The sequence below is a fragment of the Manis pentadactyla genome, chromosome 5 (genome assembly GCF_030020395.1).
Source record: "Manis pentadactyla isolate mManPen7 chromosome 5, mManPen7.hap1, whole genome shotgun sequence".
Lineage (NCBI taxonomy): Eukaryota > Metazoa > Chordata > Mammalia > Pholidota > Manidae > Manis > Manis pentadactyla.
In genome coordinates this window covers 111,242,941-111,262,378 of record NC_080023.1, presented here as the reverse complement: position 1 = coordinate 111,262,378, position 19,438 = coordinate 111,242,941, and the positions used below count along the sequence as shown (strand labels likewise).

Here is a 19,438-nt window from a genome sequence, read left to right as displayed (position 1 = left end):
CTCGCCAAGCCCTGCGCCCCAGTCCCTGCCTTCAGGCACGTACGCAGCGTGCCGAGAAGCTCGTGGAGCGCAGCCTGTACTCACTGGCCGCTCCGCGGGTGCCTGCTGTCGGCTGGCCAAGCCTGCCAGCACCAGCGCTCCGCTGACGCTCGGGATTCGCCTTCTGTCCGAGCCCCAACCGCAGCGACTGCAACGTCTTCGGGAACTCAGGGGCACCGGGCCCCAGACAGCGAAACCAGTGCAGACGGACGAGCCCGGGGAGCGGCAGACGTTTGGACACGCCCCTGAACCCTCCCCGTCTCCCCCCACGCTGTCTCCGGAGGAGGATAGGCTGCGATTGTAGGAGGACGACGGCACGGCTTCGCCCCCGACCGTTTCCCGCCCCGCACGGCCGGGACTCCCGCTGATCCCGCCTCTGACCTCGGGACCTCCCGCCCACTTAGGCCGCCGGGCGCGCACGCGCACTTGCTGGCTGGTTTTGACAGCTTTGGTCTAGAGGCATGAGAGGGAGCAGAAGGTGTCGCGAGAGTTGGCCTTACACCGCCTTCTGGGCGCTGGAACTATGGCGAGCCTGGGGATTGACCCTGAGCAGGAGCCGCTCTTAGGCGACCGCACATCCGGAAGCAGGTGAGCGGATGTTGGGGAAAATCCGCATCCTTGTATTCTGCTGCGCCAGGCTCCTTTCCTGGCGCTGGCCGCCCCGGACCTAAAGAGGGGTGCGGGGCGGCGGGACCTGGCGCCTGGTCGCGCGACCGGGAGGTGCGCTTCCAACGCAGGGAAAAGGTTCCTGACTGCGCGCCGCCGCGAGCCGGAAGTTTGTGGTGAGGGTGTTGGAGGCACTCAGACTGCATCTTGAACTTCACTGCAGCGGTTTTGCAAAGCTTGTGCCGTTCTGCATTTGACCTTTACAGAGCTGGTCACTTTACACATTTCACAAAAGTTCCAAAATGATGGTTTTAATCGATACTTAAAGATATCGCTCTTAGTGTTGATCTAATTGCCTGATAACTTTTTTCATACTTTGTTAGCAAGTAAACCTAAAATGGGCTCACTTCTGTCCTATGCCAAATATATAAATAAAGAGTAATTTTAGCATGAAATGTAGTTTGACCCTTATAGTTCTGGTTATTTTGAACTTAGTTTATAGACTCTTAAGAATTGTTACAGTTCATCTCAACACTCAATTAAGTACATATTTTTGCGTTTAGAAAAACAGAGGTATTTTATTTGAAATATATATAATAATTATATCAAGTAAATTAAGAAATGCACAATTAAGCTGTCTGCGACCATGTTGAGGTTTGCTCATTTGCTTAAGAACACCACCAAACCTTTATTTTAACCACTTTGCTTGAAAACCTTTGGAAAATGTATTTCTCTGGTCCCTGATTTACTAAACAGAGTATGTGTAATGCAGTCTTATCTTTAGATCATTACAATTAATAACAGTGCTGCAGTATGTTGAAATAGAGAGTAATGTCTTCCAGACCTGTTGAGGCATTTTGGATTATTTGCTTCCACACTTATTCTACACTGCTATACTTTCTAAGTTTCATGTCTGCTTTTTAGTTTTCCTGGCTATTCTCTTTCTTTCAGACTATCCTCCTCATGATTTTTTTTTTTTTGAAGATAATTATTTTTTTGTTGAAGGGTAGTTGACACACAGTATTACATTACATTAGTTTCAGGTGTACAACATAGTGATTCAACATTTATATACATGACAATTCTAGGTACCAGCTATCACGATACCAAGCTGTAACAATATCTTGACTATATTCATTACATCCCGGTTACTTATTATTTTACCATTGGAAGTGTATACTTTTTTTTTTTTTTTTTTTGTGAGGGCATCTCTCATATTTATTGATCAAATGGTTGTTAACAACAATAAAATTCTGTATAGGGGAGTCAATGCTCAATGCACAATCACTAATCCACCCCAAGCCTAATTTTCGTCAGTCTCCAATCTTCTGAGGCATAACAAACACGTTCTTACATGGAGAACAAATTCTTACATAGTGAATAAGTTCTTACATGGTGAATAGTACAAGGGCAGCCATAACAGAAACCTTCGGTTTTGCTCATGCATTATGAACTATAAACAGTCAGGTCAAATATGAATACTCATTTGATTTTTATACTTGATTTATATGTGGATACCACATTTCTCTCTTTATTATTATTATTTTTAATAAAATGCTGAAGTGGTAGGTAGATACAAGATAAAGGTAGAAAACATAGTTTAGTGTTGTAAGAGAGCAAATGTAGATGATCAGGTGTGTGCCTGTAGACTATGTGTTAATCCAAGCTAGACAAGGGCAATAAAACATCCACGTATGCAGAAGATTTCTCTCAGAACGGGGGGGTGAGGTTCTAAGCCTCACCTCTGTTGATCCCCAATTTCTCACCTGATGACCCCCCTGCGACTGTGCCTGTCTTAGGTTGTTCCTCCCTTGAGGAATCTTACCCATCTCTGGCTAACCAGTCATCTTCCGGGGCCATACAGGGAAATGTAAAGTTGGTAAGTGAGAGAGAAGCCTTATTGTTTGAAATGGTTAGCTTTTTATTTCTTTGCATATTTATGCCCTGTGGCTTCTATGCCCAGCATTTGTCTTGAGGTATCTTTACCACTTGGAAGAATTATGATACTCGGTAAATTTGATATGAGGCACGAATTCTATTTAAGGGTTGTAATTAGGAAGGAAGAAGAAAAGCTATAGAAGTAGCAGGTGGCAGAAAACCTGGGAAGATTGATTATTTCTTTGACATATCTTCTTGTAGAGTAACTTCAGCATGTATAGGTTTTAAGCTACTACTTAAATTGCGTACACACATTAACATAATAGGAGTATAGTTACATAACCAAAGCATATCTGCAATTACCAGCCTTCTCCAGTGAAACCAAGAAAACCAGTTAGGCACCTTAGGCATTTGTGAAAACTTATCTATGATATGGTGGATATTGTCCAACTGAACTTGAACAGTCTGAGAGAAATCAGACAAATTAAAACAACCCATTCCTGGGGACTGTTCACATCCCTTATGTTCTTTTAACAGTAAATAGTCTGTAGTTGTAAGATTTTGGAGCGCTACAATTTGCACTTCTCCTAATTGTTGGTTGAGTTCCAACAGTATAGATCCAGTCAAATTTGTTGTTTTACTGTATGCACAGGCCAGCTTAGATATCTCCTTCCTCATTCCCATGGCAAGTCCAGGAACTGGTGGGATGAGCGCATCTACAGCTGTAGCAGTGCGTGGATCTTTGTTGGGGTTTTTTGCTGATCATCTTCTGGCATGAGTCTTCCAGAGAGTGCTGATGTTGGAAGTTCTTTTTCATATCGTATCTTAGTTCATTTTCGGGGTAGCCCAATTAGGCTTTGATCTTCTGTATAGACGCAAACAGACCGTTTGCCTACACTTTTATATGCTCTTTATACCCTTGTGTAGAACTCATTGGAGGTTACCACACAGGAACTGCCCTTTTTTTTTTATTTTCTTTTGTTTTGCGTTGTTTTTGGTATCACTAATCTACACTTACATGACGAATATTATGTTTACTAGGCTCTCCCATATACCAGGTCTCCCCTATAAACTCCTTTACAGTCACTGTCCGTCAGCATAGCAAAATGTTGTAGAATCACTACTTGCCTTCTCTGTGTTGTACAGCCCTCCCTTTTCTCCTACCCCCCCATGCATGTTAATCTTAATACCCCCCTACTTCTCCCCCACCTTATCCCTCCCTACCCACCCATCCTCCCCAGTCCCTTTCCCTTTGGTACCTGTTAGTCCATTCTTGAGTTCTGTGATTCTGCTGCTGTTTTGTCCCTTCAGTTTTTCCTTTGTTCTTATATTCCACAGATAAGTGAAATCATTTGGTATTTCTCTTTCTCCGCTTGGCTTGTTTCACTGAGCATAATACCCTCCAGCTCCATCCATGTTGCTGCAAATGATTGGATTTGCCCTTTTCTTATGGCTGAGTAGTATTCCATTGTGTATATGTACCACATCTTCTTTATCCATTCATCTATTGATGGACATTTAGGTTACTTCCAATTCTTTGCTATTGTAAATAGTGCTGCGATAAACATAGTGGTGCATCTGTCTTTCTCAAACTTGATTGTTGCGTTCTTAGGGTAAATTCCTAGGAGTGGAATTCCTGGGTCAAATGGTAAGTTTGTTTTGAGCATTTTGTTGTACCTCCACACTGCTTTCCACAATGGTTGAACTAACTTACATTCCCACCAGCAGTGTAGGAGGGTTCCCCTTTCTCCACAGCCTCACCAACATTTGTTGTTGTTTGTCTTTTGGATGGCAGCCATCCTTACTGGTGTGAGGTGATACCTCATTGTAGTTTTAATTTGCATTTCTCTGATAATTAGCGATGTGGAGCATCTTTTCGTGTGTCTGTTGGCCATCTGTATTTCTTTTTTGGAGAACTGTCTGTTCAGTTCCTCTGCCCATTTTTTAATTGGGTTATTTGTTTTTTGTTTGTTGAGGCGTGTGAGCTCTTTATATATTCTGGACGTCAAGCCTTTATCGGATGTGTCATTTTCAAATATATTCTCCCATACTGTAGGGTTCCTTTTTGTTCTATTGATCATGTCTTTTGCTGTACAGAAGCTTTTCAGCTTAATATAGTCCCACTTACACATTTTTGCTGTTGTTTTCCTGGCCCGGGGAGATATGTTCAAGAAGAGGTCACTCATGTTTATGTCTAAGAGGTTTTTCCTATGTTTTCTTCCAAGAGTTTAATGGTTTCGTGACTTACATTCTGGTCTTTGATCCATTTTGAGTTTTCTTTTGTATATGGGGTTAGACAATGGTCCATTTTCATTCTCCTACATGTAGCTGTCCAGTTTTGCCAGCACCACCTGTTGAAGAGACTGTCATTTCGCCATTGTATGTCCATGGCTCCTTTATCAAATATTAATTGACCATATATGTCTGGGTTAATGTCTGGATTCTCTAGTCTGTTCCATTGGTCTGTGGCTCTGCTCTTGTGCCAGTACCAAATTGTCTTGATTACTATGGCTTTATAGTAGAGCTTGAAGTTGGGGAGTGAGATCCCCCCTACTTTATTCTTCTTTCTCAGGATTGCTTTGTCTATTCGGGGTCTTTGGTGTTTCCATATGAATTTTTGAATTATTTGTTCCAGTTCATTGAAGAATGTTGCTGGTAGTTTCATAGGGATTGCATCAAATCTGTATATTGCTTTGGGCAGGATGGCCATTTTGACGATATTAATTCCTCCTAGCCACAAGCATGGGATGAGTTTCCCTCTGTTAGTGTCCCCTTTAATTTCTCTTAAGAGTGACTTGTAGTTTTCAGAGTATAAGTCTTTCACTTCTTTGGTTAGGTTTATTCCTAGGTATTTTATTTTTTTTGATGCAATTGTGAATGGAGTTGTTTTCCTGATTTCTCTTTCTGTTGGTTCATTGTTAGTATATAGGAAAGCCACAGATTTCTGTGTGTTGATTTTGTATCCTGCAACTTTGCTGTATTCCGATATCAGTTCTAGTAGTTTTGGGGTGGAGTCTTTAGGGTTTTTTATGTACAGTATCATGTCATCTGCAAATAGCGACAGTTTAACTTCTTCTTTACCAATCTGGATTCCTTGTATTTCTTTGTTTTGTCTGATTGCCGTAGCTAGGACCTCCAGTACTATGTTAAATAACAGTGGAGAGAGTGGGCATCCCTGTCTAGTTCCCGATCTCAGAGGAAATGCTTTCAGCTTCTCGCTGTTCAATATAATGTTGGCTGTCGGTTTATCATAGATGGCCTTTATTATGTTCAGGTACTTGCCCTCTATTCCCATTTTGCTGAGAGTTTTTATCATGAATGGATGTTGAACTTTGTCAAATGCTTTTTCAGCATCTATGGAGATGATCATGTGGTTTTTGTCTTTCTTTTTGTTGATGTGTTGGATGATGTTGATGGACTTTCGAATGTTGTACCATCCTTGCATCCCTGGGATGAATCCCACTTGGTCATGGTGTATGATCCTTTTGATGTATTTTTGAATTTGGTTTGCTAATATTTTTTTGAGTATTTTTTGCATCCACGTTCATCAGGGATATTGGTCTGTAGTTTTCTTTTTTGGTGGGGTCTTTGCCTGGTTTTGGTATGAGGGTGATGTTAGCTTCATAGAATGAGTTTGGGAGTATCCCCTCCTCCTCTATTTTTTGGAAAACTTTAAGGAGAATTGGTATTATGTCTTCCCTGTATGTCTGATAAAATTCCGAGGTAAATCCATCTGGCCCGGGGGTTTTGTTCTTTGGTAGTTTTTTGATTACCGCTTCAATTTTGTTTCTGGTAATTGGTCTGTTTAGATTTTCTGTTTCTTTCTGGGTCAATCCTGGAAGGTTGTATTTTTCTAGGAAGTTGTCCATTTCTCCTAGGTTTCCCAGCTTGTTAGCATATAGGTTTTCATAGTATTCTCTAATAATTCTTTGTATTTCCGTAGGGTCCGTCGTGATTTTTCCTTTCTCGTTTCTTATACTTTTGATTTGTGTTGACTCTCTTTTCTTCTTAATAAGTCTGGCTAGAGGCTTATCTATTTTGTTTATTTTCTCGAAGAACCAGCTCTTGGTTTCATTGATTTTTGCTATTGTTTTATTCTTCTCAATTTTATTTATTTCTTCTCTGATCTTTATTATGTCCCTCCTTCTGCTGACCTTAGGCCTCATCTGTTCTTCTTTTTCCAATTTCGATAATTGTGACATTAGACCATTCATTTGGGAGTGCTCTTCCTTTTTTAAATATGCTTGGATTGCTATATACTTTCCTCTTAAGACTGCTTTTGCTGTGTCCCGCAGAAGCTGGGGCTTAGTGTTGTTGTTGTCATTTGTTTCCATATATTGCTGGATCTCCATTTTGATTTGGTCATTGATCCATTGATTATTTAGGAGCATGTTGTTAAGCCTCCATGTGTTTGTGAGCCTCTTTGCTTTCTTTGTACAGTTTATTTCTAGTTTTATGCCTTTGTGGTCTGAAAAGTTGGTTGGTAGGATTTCAATCTTTTGGAATTTTCTGAGGCTCTTTTTGTGGCCTAGTATGTGGTCTATTCTGGAGAATGTTCCATGTGCACTTGAGAAGAATGTATATCCCGCTGCTTTTGGATGTAGAGTTCTATAGATGTCTATTAGGTTCATCTGCTCTACTGTGTTGTTCAGTGCTTCCGTGTCCTTACTTATTTTCTGCCCAGTGGATCTATCCTTTGGGGTGAGTGGTGTGTTGAAGTCTCCTAGAATGAATGCATTGCAGTCTATATCCCCCTTTAGTTCTGTTAGTATTTGTTTCAGATATGCTGGTGCTCCTGTGTTGGGTGCATATATATTTAGAATGGTTATATCCTCTTGTTTGACTGAGCCCTTTATCATTATTTAGTGTCCTTCTTTATCTGTTGTTATTTTCTTTGTTTTGAAGTCTATTTTGTCTGATATTAGTACTGCAACCCCTGCTTTCTTCTCACTGTTGTTTGCTTGAAATATGTTTTTCCATCCCTTGACTTTTAATCTGTACATGTCTTTGGGTTTGAGGTGAGTTTCTTGTAAGCAGCATATAGATGGGTCTTGCTTTTTTATCCATTCTGTTACTCTGTGTCTTTTGATTGGTGCATTCAACCCATTAACATTTAGGGTGACTATTGAAAGATATGTACTTATTGCCATTGCAGGCTTTAAATTCGTGGTTACCAAAGGTTCAAGGTTAGCCTCTTTAGTATCTTACTGCCTAACTTAGCTCGCTTATTGAGCTGTTATATACACTGTCTGGAGATTCTTTTCTTCTCTCCCTTCTTGTTCCTCCTCCTCGATTCTTCATATGTTGGGTGTTTTGTGCTGTGCTCTTTCTAGGAGTGCTCCCATCTAGAGCAGTCCCTGTAAGATGTTCTGTAGAGGTGGTTTGTGGGAAGCAAATTCCCTCAGCTTTTGTTTGTCTGGGAATTGTTTAATCCCACCGTCATATTTGAATGATAGTCGTGCTGGATACAGTATCCTTGGTTCAAGGCCCTTCTGTTTCATTGTATTAAATATATCATGCCATTCTCTTCTGGCCTGTAGGGTTTCTGTTGAGAAATCTGACGTTAGCCTGATGGGTTTCCCTTTATAGGTGACCTTTTTCTCTCTAGCTGCCTTTAACACTCTTTCCTTGTCCTTGATCTTTGCCATTTTAATTATTATGTGTCTTGGTGTTGCCCTTCTTGGATCCTTTCTGTTGGGGGTTCTGTGTATTTCCGTGGTCTGTTTGATTACCTCCTCCCCCAGTGTGGGGAAGTTTTCAGCAATTATTTCTTCTAAGATACTTTCCATCTCTTTTCCTCTCTCTTCTTCTCCTGGGCCCCCTATAATAAGGATATTGTTCCTTTTGAATTGGTCACAGAGTTCTCTTAAGATTGTTTCATTCCTGGAGATCCTTTTGTCTCTCTCTATGTCAGCTTCTATGCGTTCCTGTTCTCTGATTTCAATTCCATCAATGGCCTCTTGCATTCTATTCATTCTGCTTATAAACCCTTCCAGAGTTTGTTTCATTTCTGTAATCTCCTTTCTGGCATCTGTGATCTCCTTCCGGACTTCATCCCATTTCTCTTGCGTATTTCTCTGCATCTCTGTCAGCATGTTTATGATTCTTATTTTGAATTCTTTTTCAGGAAGACTGGTTAGGTCTGTCTCCTTCTCTGGTGTTGTCTCTGTGATCTTTGTCTGCCTGTAGCTTTGCCTTTTCATGGTGATAGGAATAGTCTGCAGAGCTGGGACGAGTGACGGCTGGAAGGACTTCCTTTCTTGTTATTTTGTGGCCCTCCTCTCCTGGGAGAACAGCGTCCTCTAGTGGCTTGTGCTGCGCAGGTGCGTGCAGACAGGGTTTCTGCTTCCTGCCCGGCTGCTATGGAGTTAATCTCCGCTGTTGCTGTGGGCGTGGCCTGGCTCGGGCAGCTACTCCAAAATGGTGGAGTCGCGTTGGAGCAGGAGCTGCTGGGAGGCTATTTATCTCCGTAAGGGGCCTCCCTGCTCCCTGCAGCCCAGGGGTTAGGGTGCCCAGAGATCCCCGGATTCCCTACCTCTGGATTAAGTGACCCGCCCTGCCCCTTTAAGACTTCCAAAAAGCACCCGCCAAAACAAAACAACGCCCACCAAAAAAAAAAAAAAATTTTTTTTAATTAAAAAAAAAAAAAAAAGTTTTTAATAAAAAAAAAAAAAAAAGGTGGTCGCTCGTTTTTCTTTATTCTCCGGTGCCAGCCTCAGGCCTCTGCTCACAGGTCTTTCTGCCCTGTTTCCCTAGTATTGGGGTCCCTGTCCCTTTAAGACTTCCAAAAAGCGCTCACCAAAACAAAACAGCAAAAAAGCAAAAAAAAAAAAAAATGGTCGCGCGCTTTTCTTATGTTCTCTGGCGCCCGGCCTCCAGTGCCCGCTCACTGTTCTTGCTGCCCTGTTTTCCCAGTATCGAGGGCCCTGCACTCTGGCCCGGATGGCTGGGGCTGGGTGTTCGGCAGTCCTGGGCTCCGTCTCCCTCCCGCTCTGCCTGCTCTTCTCCCGCCTGGAGCTGGGGGGAGGGGCGCTCGGCTCCCGCGGGGCCGGGTCTTGTATCTTACCCCCTTCGCTAGGCGCTGGGTTCTCTCAGGTGCGGATGTGGTCTGGATAGTGTCTTGTGTCCTCTGGTCTTTATTCTAGGAAGGGTTGTCTTTGTTATATTTTCATAGATATATGTTGTTTTGGGAGGAGATTTCCGCTGCTCTACTCACGCCGCCATCTTCCGCCCCCTCCCCCTCCTTTTAAGTTTTATCTAACTTATTTTGGTTATCCATTCACTCCAGTATATCATGTACTCCTCATGGTTTTTAAGTCACAAATTTGGTAAACACACTATCATTTGAGGTATTATAGTTTGTAATGAAAATGTTGAACAAGACTATATATTACAATTTTACTTGAAGGAAAATCTCAAATGGAGAACTAATACCAGAATGGAGTGATGATAGTAGAAAGGAATTGAAAAGTTAAACAAATCTCCTTGGAAGTGCACCACTCCTTCTTGTGCCCTTGGTGATTACAAGAAGATGACTTTGGAAGCTCAGTCTCTGCTATGTGACATGATTAGTTGAATCATCAAAGTTAAGAAACTATAATAAAATCAGTAACTTTACTGAAGAACAGTTACATTCTCCTTTGTTCCTACTCTTTCCAACAATATAGAAAGACATTTCTTCACCAAAGTTATGCTTTTTGAATTAAAAAGAAGGAAAAGGTGAATCTTTTTAGTTTGCAGAAAAGTTGAAAAAAAAATGCAGTGAGCACCTGCATATACACACCTGTTAAGCCAAACTACCCAAAAGTAGGTTGCAGACATCATGACACTTAATCTAAGTATTTTAGTCTGCAGTCTGCATCTTTCCAAAACAAAGACATTCTTTTTCACATCTAATCACTGTTATCACAGTTAGAAATACAATAGTAATTCAAAATACCATACACTATATAGTCTATATTCAAGGTTTTCCAGTTGTTCCAAAAATGTACTTTATAGCCATCTTAAAAAAATAGGATCCAATTAATGTTCGTGCAATGATTGTTACATCTTTTTAGAGTCCCCCAACTTAAAGCTGCCTCCTGTTCTTAAAGATGTCTCTCTTGTCTTCCCAACACTGAATCCTGTGACTGGTCTAGGTTGGTTTTCTGCAAAACATCTCACATTCCAGATTTGTAGACTATTTCTTTCTGAATAGATCCTGGTCAAACATTTCTAGCAAGAATATTCCATGAATATGATGAAAATATCCTAATGTATTTTATCAGGAGCCTTCAGATGCCAGGCCATCCCACTATTGGGGATGCTGAGCTTGAACCTCTTGGGTAAAAGGTGACTGCTCTATCTCTAAAGTATAAAGGCTCATTTTCCATTTTGTGATTAGTTAGTGGACAGTGTGGTGATATATTGAGGCCCAGTGACTATCCTGTCCTCAGCAACCTTTCAACCAGTTGTTTTAGGATCCATCGATGAACCTTGCTTTCATCCATTATTACTTGGAGGTAGTTCTTAAATTCTATCATCCCTTCATTATTTAATAGCAGTCATTAAAAGAAGAGTTTTAAGCTCCAAGTCAAGTTGAAGTAACTCAAACAATCTTATTACATTTTTCTGTAATCATTTACTTCTCTTACTTCCCTAACTAAAGAAAGATATAAGCAAAATAGTTACTTGAAAATTTTCAAGCTTATTTTAATGATAGTTCATATTAGTGATGATCTGTTTAATTTCTGATCTCCAGAAAATAATAATGGGTCCAGTAAAAAGATAATACTGACCCAGTGCCTTAAAGTGATATCAGAACTCAGTGCTGTGGGATTGAACAGTGCATGCTTTTTGCTGGTATGTATTATCTGCATTATGTATTCTAAAATCCAGTATGTTGATCTCCAAATACAGACAGTCCTGGACTTGGTTATTTGGCTTTACAATGGTGTGAAAGAAGTATGCATTCAGTAGAAACTGTGCATCAGATTTTGAATTTCGATCTTTTCCAACCTAGCAGTGTGTAACAGTACACTTTTCTTGTGGTGGTAAGCAGCGGGAGCGAGCCAGAGCTCTCAGCCAGGTGATCATGAGGGTGAACAAGCAATCTGTGTACAACCATGTACCTATGCAGTCATCGTTTTTCACTTTTCAATACAGTATTCAATAAATTATGTAGGGTATTTATTTTATTATAAAATAGGTTTTGTGTTAGATGATTTTACTCAACGGTAGGCTAATGTAAGCTGTCTGAGCATGTTAATGGGGCTAGGCTAAGCTGTGGTATTTGGTCAGTTAGGTGTATTAATATATTTTTGATGTAGGATGTTTACAACTTAGAGTGGGTTTGTCTAGATGCAACCCCATCGTAAGTCAATGAAGATCTGTATGGGCAACTGGGCTTGTGCTATTTTTCAGGTATGCTACATTATGGTGAAAGGTCTATTTTTATGGAATAGCATATATAGTATGAAGCACTTCACATATATATTACATCAGGAACTAATATACTTGGCATATAGTAGATTAAATGCTATCTCTCATTTTCCTTTTCTATCACTCCTAATCACATCACATTTGAAAAACAGGTTTTTGGGGGAAGGCTAATTGATAGCTCTGAGGTCTATTTTAGAAAATAATCTTGGAATAAGGCATTTTGTCTCTTGTACTTATCTTAATTATTTGAAAACCTAAATGCTCATGTTAAGGTAAATTTGGTAACTCTTTTTGTATGCATGTGTGAAAATGTAATGATTACTCACTTATCACCTTGAGGTAGAGCAGTAACATGGGACAAGCACCATAATTATCTTTGTCTGCCTATGATGAAAAATGCAGAGATATAAACAGTATAGTAAGAACAGGAGGGACCCCATCTTAAGGCTGAGATTCCACTTTAAAAATCAGAAATTTCAGAGGTAAGATTCCCAACATATTCTTTGTTAATCAGCCAACAACAGACTCTGTCCTAAGGCCAGGCAAGCAGTCCTAATTGATACGTTCCTGCTGCTTGAGAGTAACCACTGTCTTGGAGAGGAACAAGATCACTAAATTCCTTGTGTTAAGTTTATCTTACAGAATTATCTGGGGGACCACCTGGATGGTGACATATGTCTATCACTGGAGAGAGACATCATGAGACCACATCTCAGCCTATACACCACTACCTGCCCTTTTCCCCATACTTGAAATCCTTAGGAGACAGAATCCTGATCCCTTAAGCATTCCTCTTTGAGATTGCCTTCACTCCCCTTTCTTCGAGTGTGTACTTTGCCTTAAAGCCTTCTCACCATTCATCTTACTGTGTTTTGTTTCTGTGCTCTTCTAGTGGTAAGCGTCTCTGTTATTTTGCTATTTTATTCAATTTTCTAGGCTTAAGCCCAAGTTCTCACTCTCTTTGTCCTACCTCAGAGAAGTACAGAAGTGCTGCTGAGATCTCTGATTTGGGCTTGCAAGTTCTCACCACCTGGGTGACCCAGACACGACTGCAGCTGTATGATCATGCTTGTTAGTAGACTGCCCAAAAATCTCCTTTCTTTGCCTTTGGAAAGTTCTCAGAACATAAACTCCCTCCGTCCAGTGCTCTGCAGCTCCCCCAAAGCCTGAGGTGGTAGGGGCTTAGTTCCCATGCTGTGCAGATTCAAGAGGACACTGGACTCCAGGTGACCCTGGCTTCAGGTGCTGGCAGGGGATTTGCCCTATGCCCAGCTGCAGTTAAATGAATTTCCCTTTCCTCCCTCTGCTCTTCCTTGCCCTCTGCTGCCTGCACAGCAGCTGCCATTCGCTGCTACTCTTGCTTTGATGAATTCCTTCCTTACCTACACTTGTCTGACCTGTTGAAGATTCTTTCTCAATCAGAGTCAAGAACCCTCCCCTGTCCAGCTTGAGGTTTCACCTAGTGTGCAGGGAGAGACCCCACAATCAGCTGCCTGAGAATAGCCTGACAGGCAGGATATCTAGTTAATATACTTACCCTTTCATATAGGCTCACAGGCCTATATGATCCCAGTCTAGGGGACCTTCATCTCTTTTTGGTCCACTAATAGAACTGGTCTGGTAATCCATGTTGGAGCAAAGGCAAGTGCCCCTAGAGGTCCTCGGGCTGGGAATGTCTCAGGTCACATCAAACTTCCCTGGTATCATTTCTACATTAATTTCTTGAAAGTACCTAGCCAAAATAGTTTCCTACAGCAGTTAATTTGCTGTCATCAAGAAGAACATGTCATAATGATGACAGTAATTAGCTTTTAATACTTAGTAGTTGTATATCCCACATTGGGAGAGCTAATTGTTGAGCTAGTTTACTGGATTTATTTTGATACCCTTTTTTGTCAGTTTAATAAATTTCAGCACTCTTGATTAATACATTTTAAGCATGGCAACAATAGCAAAATAATTGGTTATTTGAATGCTTTACCTTTTTAAGCTACCTCATGTCTCCTGATTCTATGTGCAATGATGCATAAATACAGTCCATGGAAATCTGAAGACATAATATTTATTCAGAGATGAATTAGTACAGCAAAAACCAATATTAGTAAATTATACCTCTGTCATATTATTTTCATGACTTTAGGAGAGAGAAAATAAAATTGTACCACAGAAAGGTTTCTACATAATGAAATAATTTTATACTACTGTTTTCTTGTTTACATCTAGAGAATGGGATGTTATAGAAACCAAAGAGCATTATAGGAGCCGATGGAGATCTGTTAGAATTCTGTATCTTACTATGTTTTTCAGCAGTGTAGGTAAGTATTAGAAATTATACATGATTTAAGAAATTCAGAGAAAATATATTTTAATGTCGCTTAATTTTTAAAAATTATCTTTTATTATGTTAAAAATCACATAACATAAAATTTACTATCTTATAACAATTTCTAAGCTCAGAAGTGTTATGTATGTCTGCATGATTGTGTAACCAGTCTCCGGAACTTTTTCATCCTGCAAAAGAGAAACTCTATATCCATTAAACAAAAGCTCCTTGTTTCTCCTCCTGCCAGCCCCTGGCAACCACCTTTCTACTTCCCATTTCTATGAATTTGACTACTCTAGATATTTCATTTAAATAGATCCATATAGTATTTTTCTTTTTGTAACTAGTTTATTTCACTTAGCATAATGAAATAAATACAAAACCTCTAGGTTCATCTATTGTAGCATGTGTCAGAATTTCCTTTCTTTTTAAAGCTAAATAATATTTCTTTGTATATATTGTAGGGAAGGAAAAACTTTTCCTCTACATTCTTAGGTTCCGTAGCTGGGGCCTGGAAATTAAACTGACAAAAGACAGATCAACAGGAGAAAACCACACAAATTTATTTGATGTTAATATTTTTATATGACACGGGGGCTTCATAGAAAAGAAGAGAAAACCCCAAAGAAATGGTTAGACCACAGAAAGGTTCCCACATAATAAAATAATTTTATGTTATTTTTTTACCATTTAATAAGGGGTAATACTTCTGGAGAGATTAGTAGACAAAGTAAAAGGGGTTTGGGCTTCTAGGAATGATAAATTTTGAAAAGTGGGAAATATATAAGGAAAACTAATGGAAGGTAAATGTTGCTTTAATAAGATTTGTTCGTGTAGACTCATTTCAGTGTTGATTCTCCATCTTCAGTAATAAGATTGTTGTCTTCTTCTTCCTGATACTGGGAGATCACCTTCCTCAGTGGAAATTTATGCTTTGTTTTTAGGCAGAAAGGGGGAGAGCAGAGAGCCCTTGCTGCATCTACTGTTTGTTACTTGCCCTCAGTTCAAAGTCAATATGCCAAAGTAACATATTGTGGAGTGGCATGTTCTGATCCCCTTCGGTGTACACCACATTTTATCCATTCCTCTGTTGATGGGCACTTTAGTTGCTTCCACTTGTCTCATGAATAACTACTGTGACATGGGTGTGCAACTATCTCTGCAATATCCTGCTTTCAGTTTGCTTGGGTATACATCCAGAAGTGGAGTTGCTGGATATATGATAATTCTATTTTTAACTTTTTGAGGAATTGTTACATTGTTTTCCATTGCTGCTGCACTATTTGTACATTCCTACAACAGGCAAGGTTCAAATTTTTCCACATCCTCACCAACTCTTATTTTATGTTTATCTAATAGCAGTCATTCTAATGAGTATGAGGTAGTGTTGCATTGTAGTTTTAATTTACATTTCCCTGATGATTAATGACGCTCTGCATCTTTTCATGTGCATATTGGCTACTTATATATCTCCTCTGGAGAAATGTCTATTCAAGTCCTTTGCCCACTTTTAATCAGGTTATTTTATTCTTTGTTGAGTTTAGGAGTTCTTTATATATTCTGAATATTAACCCCTTCTCAGATACATGATTTGTAAATACTGGGTCTTTGACTGCTTCCCAGTAATTTTTTTTGGCTTTGCCCTTTCATACACATTCTTAGCTTCATTCTTAGGCTATCGTAAGGTTGCAACAGCAGTTCCAGGGGTCACATTCATTCATGATCATTTTTATTGATTGAAAGGGACTTTTGTTTTTAAATCTCCACAGAAATGAGGAGTCCTTTCCTAGGGGTCCCCAAGGAGACCTCCCCTCACTTGTCACTGGTCAAAGCATGGCTACCTGTCAATTTTTAAGACCATCTTCAGCTAGGATTGTGAGATTACCCTAATTGAATTTGTTTGATTAATTAGAAGTTACTCTCTGGAATTTGGGGTAAAGACAGTTTTCCCTAAGCTTGTGGTTTTGTAGAAAAGTGATGGATACCAGAATAAAACTGGTATTCTATCAGGAAGGGGGAGGGGGACAAATGAAAGTTGTTTAGGTAGCAATCTCTGCAATAGATTGGTTTTTCACTTAAAACCCTTCTAATTTTTGGTACTCAATTATCTAAAATTACAAGTAATAACTTCAAATTTAACAGAAAAGAAAAAAGAAAATTATCTTAACTTTAGACTTAATTGGCTTAGTAAATATTTCACTTGTTTACAAGTTTCTTGATTATCAAAGTATAGCCTTTGTTAAAGTAGTAGTTTACTTTTTCAGTCCTCTTTCCATCAAAGTTAATGTGTCAATGCAAAATATACTGAAGTGAAACTAATAATTAAATTCTTTCTAAAAATAGGCCTTATAAAAGGAATGAAGTACAGATATTGCAACAACATGGATGAACCTTGAAAACATTATGCTAAGAAACAAGCCAGACACAAAAAGACACATATTGGTGTGATTCTATTCATATGAAAATCCAAAATAGGAAAACTCATCGAGATTAGTGATTGCTTAGGGCTACTGGAGGATGGAGGGTAGCAGAATAATAGCTAAAGGGTTCAGGTTTGCTTTGGAGGTCACTAAAATGTTCTAAAATTGATTGTAGTGATGACTGCATGTATCTGTGATTTTACTAAAAAATCATTTAATTGTACACTTTAAATGGGTAAATTTTATGGTATATGACTTATATCTTAATAAAGCTGTTTTAAAAAAAATAGCCCTTATAGAATTTTGATTGGAAATGCCCAACATTTAAAAGCGATAGATAGCCTTGTAGTTTATCATTACAGTTCTCAAGCAATAAAGGCTTGCAGAGATAATGAATTTTCTTTTAAGGCATTGCCATCTTGGAATATCCTGGATTCTTTATAGCCACTACCCCCTGTGGATGATCATTGCCTTTCTTCCTAGTCTTCCCTATAGGTGATTATCTCTCCCAAACAACACAGGTTAAAAGTCTAGCACTTCCATTACAAAGTGGCCTTTCCTCCATTCATTTCTGCTATAAAAATGTAACAAAGCTTTCAGTAATTTCCATTTACAATAAAGGCATGTGGAATAAGGTGAAATAGGTTCTCTTTTATTATATTAATTATGGCCAGGGGTTATAAATACATATTTTTGTCAAGTCTTTAATCTTTTTATTTTCCTTTTGATAAATAAAACCCCATTGCTTGATAAATTAGACATTTATGGGAATAAATTTGTAAATTCAGAATATTTTAAAATCCATGCTGTAGTTTAAAAAATTGTATCTATAAATAGTGATGAGATTATCATAACTAACAGAATTTGCTTCTTTACAGGATTTTCTATTGTGATAATGTCAATATGGCCATATCTCCAAAAGGTTTGTTCAGTTCAATCTGTTCTTCTCTTAAGTAGCTGTAGCACTAATAACTCTTATGTAGTTAAGAGTTTTCTAGGGAGTCTCTCTGGTATTCTATGACTTAATGTTTACTCGAATAACTTGAGGTAATAATTCTTCAAAAGAGGTGTATAAGTAAGGTGATCATATGCTTTATTTGAAGTGAAAGGAGTGCTGTGCCAGGAAAGTAGAGTTGCAACTGGGACAGTCCTGGCAAGTGTAATTTAATGGTCACCTACTTATTAGCCACTTTAGCATCCCATCAATACTCCCTGCCTAATAAAAAAGAAACTAAACTAGGCATAGTCTGAATTCCAAAAATGTGTAAATGATATTTCTGTGGTATGATTTCATGCTTTCCCATGGAGTTAATTTGGGTTGTCAGGTGACATTGTTTCAGAATAATATTTTAAAATCCATGCTGTAGTTGTATGTAGATAATATGTATTTTTGGTGCTGTGGTTACTAGATGCGGAGGAGAGGCAACAAGAAGCAAGTTTGATGGGCACCCTGACATCAGTTGATTGTCAAGTTCTGTCAGTTCTTTAAAAATTAATTAATTAATTAAAGGATGAACTTGCTAAAAATCTGTATTTAGGCTGAAGACATAATTCATCTATATCAATATTTTACTTAAATTTGTTGAAGAAGTTCCTCCGTACTTCCTAACTTACTATTTACTCCTTAACCTGCTACAATCTGATTAACTCCTCTGCTACCCTGAAATCAGTCTTCTTAAGGTCGCCAATGACTTAATTGCTTAAGTTAGATACTTTTCAGTCCTTACTTTAGGTGACATTTGGGTCGCATTTGACATTGTTTTTCTCTCCCTGCTTCTTAAAACCCTCTCTTAAGCTTCCATATATTTCTCTGTCACAGCTTTGCTCTTTGTTTTTAAATTCTTCTGTGTGTTTTTCTTACTTGCTACTTACATGTTAGTTTTCCCCAGAAGTTGTGTGTGTGTGTTTATGTATTTTAGTCTAGATCCTAAGCCTTGGCTCATATTAGATCTATAGCTTATAATTTATTAGATATACCTAGTTAGATGAAACTAGTCTCCTCATGTCTTCATACATTTTTGTCTGTTTTTTTCTGGAATACTCCTCTCCCTCCATCTCTCCTTTCCTCTGTCTTTCCATTTCACCTTCCTTCCCCACTATCTTTAATTCATTCTTGAAGGCTTTGCTCCAATGTTACCTCCTCTGAAAAGCCTTCTTTGACTGTCTCTCACTTCAGTTTGGGTTAGAAGGTTTTCCTATGTGTTTCCATGTCCCTTTCTCATTAACACTTACCCTGAGAGTGTAACTGTGTTTACAGAGAGTATACTTAGGATTGTTAGGATAGTCAGATGGCTTCAACAATAAATACTAGATGTAATTTGAAGATATATTTAGGGATTAGACATAATGCCTATAAGAAGTTCATTGACATTTTATATTTCATTTTATATTTTTTAGAAAACTTCTTGAAAATGCTATCTTTTAAAATGTCCAAAAGGTCTTTTAGAGCTAGAACAAAAAGGAATATAAAAAGAAAAATATAAACTTCATTTTTTTAATTTAGTGCACATTTTCACTCCTATTTTGTAAATTACTTAAAAAACTATATTGTATGAAATTACTACATAGGACAGTATAAAGTCTTCCAATACTGGCAGAGTTATTGGACTTGGAACAGAATATTTAACAGGTCTGGAGCAACATCTTTTCTGCCAAAAATATATTTCCATGTATCAAATCTCTTGAGTCCTGTGGTCCCTGTATCTATTTAACCTTAAAATTCTCAAAAGGAAGGTATTTTCAATAATTAGAT

General features: G+C 38.8%; 2 protein-coding genes across 3 annotated transcripts in view; one reads left to right on the top strand and one right to left on the bottom strand.

The window, feature by feature from the left end:
• Positions 1 to 218, bottom strand: part of ABHD18 (abhydrolase domain containing 18) — a 76,323-nt gene extending 76,105 nt beyond the window's left edge. The window contains exon 1 of the mRNA XM_036922947.2: positions 85 to 218. The gene's annotated coding sequence lies outside the window, so the exon portion shown is untranslated. The remainder of the gene's footprint in view (positions 1 to 84) is intronic.
• Positions 219 to 417: 199 nt separating this feature from the next.
• MFSD8 (major facilitator superfamily domain containing 8) overlaps positions 418 to 19,438 on the top strand; it is a 47,681-nt gene continuing 28,660 nt past the window's right edge. Inside the window, exons 1-4 of one of the 2 annotated variants that reach the window (XM_036922946.2) lie at positions 563 to 627; positions 11,264 to 11,364; positions 14,167 to 14,258; positions 17,565 to 17,608. In XM_036922946.2, the coding sequence (XP_036778841.2) occupies positions 14,240 to 14,258; positions 17,565 to 17,608 (63 nt within the window). In that variant the 5' untranslated portion in view covers positions 563 to 627; positions 11,264 to 11,364; positions 14,167 to 14,239. Of the gene's footprint in view, positions 628 to 11,263; positions 11,365 to 14,166; positions 14,259 to 17,564; positions 17,609 to 19,438 lie in introns of both variants that reach the window. The other variant, XM_036922945.2, reaches the window with a different exon arrangement.